Source organism: Montipora capricornis, chromosome 6, assembly GCF_036669925.1.
Source record: "Montipora capricornis isolate CH-2021 chromosome 6, ASM3666992v2, whole genome shotgun sequence".
NCBI lineage: Eukaryota > Metazoa > Cnidaria > Anthozoa > Scleractinia > Acroporidae > Montipora > Montipora capricornis.
The window spans coordinates 66,745,435-66,747,934 of NC_090888.1; the positions used below are offsets into that span (position 1 = coordinate 66,745,435).

Sequence of the window (2,500 nt, forward strand, 5' to 3'; positions counted from 1 at the left end):
GACGTTTCTGATAAGGTATGAATTTCTCTTACACATTTATTTTATATTGCAAATCACTTAGTGAATGATGAGTGCATGCTAAAAGCGGCAGTGTCACGCCATTTGAGTGGAACTCTAGTGGGGTGAAAATGCTTTTAAATATAAATGGAAATAAAAACTTAAACGCTGAAGTTTCGTTTACTATAACTTTGTAAGTACACTGAATTCCATTTTCGTTATCCAATAGCTCAGGATGAAAAGGATTGAACCTTTCCAAGTTTGCCAATGTTTGTAAGTTAGGACACGAGATATTCCAAAAATCCCCCAAAGTTTAACGTCGTCCATCAAACATTAAGTGACAGCAAATCATGCAAGTACAAGTTTACCAGTACAATTAACCATAGGTTTTACTTGAAGAGAAGAGGGCATTTTGACCCTTTATACTGACTGTATTTCTCACTGTGATGTTGTAAGTTATGGTTGGGGTTAAACCCAGTTGTTCAAGGGATAGATAGCACTACCCATTTACTAAATGACTATCCACTGCATAACTCAATAGGTTTTGGAAGGACAGTCATTCACAACTGGTGCCTGGGTTATTGAAGTCCTGGGAATGGTGGTTGTTGGTGACTAGTCAGTGCTAATGTTTGGACAACATGAGCAAATATTTCATTTTCCACTTCTATGCAGCAAAATTTCATTTTTGTTTATTTGCAGTGACATGAAACTCTTACTACCAATGACTTGTTCCCATCTGCCCTTGTAGCTCATTGGTAGGACAACCCCAATGAAATCCAAAGGTTGATAGTTCAATTCCCACCCTGATTAGAATCTTTCTCTGTCCTTCTATTGGTCCATTTTCATAAGTAGGGCTATTGCTTAGAAGGATCTTGGGAAATATAGCACTTCAATTTACCCTTTAATAATCATCAGACAATGTCCGGACAAATTTCCCTTTTGACTGTTCAAATTGTACCAGTCAACAGACACTGTTCACACTGTTTCACAAACGGGAAGTTACGACGTGACATGTTCAGTTAAGATAAAGACGTTACTCTCCTTTCTCAGGACATACAAAAGCTGTGTACTCCCAGGACTCAGAAGCAGGCAGGGGGAACAGTCCGACCCTCAGTAATGCATGCTATACCATGTTATGATACCAGGGTCCGATCATCAGGAATGCAAAGTATACCAGGAGCTGGAAAAGTGCCTTGTGCATGGCGAATCTGTTCGCTGCCTCCAGGTGATGTGCATGAGCAGCACCCAGAGCCAAGTGGACCCGAGGGACCCAACCAAGGCCTTCAAGGCATGAGGAAATCACCTCAGGCACAAAGACCTGGAGGAATGCCAGCTCAAAGGCCAGCAAGTAAATCTGGACGGAATGGTCAGAAACAGCCACGGGAGTACCCTCTAGCTGTTTCTATTCAGCCACAAGAACCAGTGCAGCAAGCCATCTCCATACCTGGACAAGAGCCCTTAACTTTACGCATGTTGGCAGTAGCCTCACCTCAAGAACAGAAACAGATCATCGGTGAGCGCCTTTACCCCTTGATCCATGCCACTCACCCCTATCAAGCTGGCAAGATCACGGGCATGCTGTTGAAGATCGACAATGCTGAGCTATTGAACATGCTGGCGTCTTGTGAGGCCCTGGCTGCGAAGACTCAGGAAGCTGTGTCGCTGTTGAGGGCCCGTAACTCAAAGGAGAGGGTGGACATAAAGAATGGAGAAAGAAAGTTTGGACGGAATGGTTGGAAAGTACGACCGGGATGTCCTGTTTGGGTTTCGATGGAGCCACAACCATTGCTGAAAATCATCTACATCCCTGGCCAAGAGCCATTAACTACCAGCTTGTTGGCAAGAGTCTCACCTGAAGAACAGAAACAAATCATTGGTGAGCGCCTTTACCCCTTGATCCAGGCAACTCACCCCGATCAAGCTGGCAAGATCACGGGCATGCTGTTGGAGAGCGACAATGCTGAGCTATTGAACATGCTGGAGTCTCTTGAGGCCCTGGCTGCGAAGACTCACGAAGCTCTGTCGGTATTGAGGGCCCATAGCGAAAATGAAAGTGCGCAGATAAAGAATGAAAGTTCACTTTCACCCAAGTGACTTACCAAAAAATCGAATTGTTATGTTAATCCAGGTGATGAGGTCAACAGATTGCACTCTTCATTTTATCAATAACTAGTTCCTTACCGCCCAATATGTGCGGCACTCGTGAGATACAATTGCAATGACTGTTACAACGCTTGCTGTAGTGAATTATTAAATAATCGCATCAGCAAAAGTTGCAATAGTCATGGCAATTTTATCTGAAAAATGCCACACATATTGGGCGGTAGGAAACTAGTTGGTGATAAAATGCCGGCGAGCGCAATCTGTTGACCACAACACGTGGATAACACTTACGCTCCAGTTCTACTATCAGCACTGCACCTGCAGGCGTGCAAATCATCGATACAAGTACGAATTGGTAAGTTCTATTTTTTTAAACGTGGATTTCAGCTAAATCGAGTTT

General features: G+C 43.7%; 1 protein-coding gene across 1 annotated transcript in view; it reads left to right on the forward strand.

Moving 5' to 3' along the window:
- LOC138050762 (uncharacterized) overlaps positions 1–2,500 on the forward strand; it is a 3,815-nt gene that overhangs the window by 519 nt on the left and 796 nt on the right. Inside the window, exons 1-2 of the mRNA XM_068897050.1 lie at positions 1–15; positions 1,048–2,500. The exon at positions 1–15 is cut by the window's left edge and continues 519 nt beyond it; the exon at positions 1,048–2,500 is cut by the window's right edge and continues 796 nt beyond it. Coding sequence (XP_068753151.1) covers positions 1–15; positions 1,048–2,091 — 1,059 coding nt within the window. The 3' untranslated portion in view covers positions 2,092–2,500. The remainder of the gene's footprint in view (positions 16–1,047) is intronic.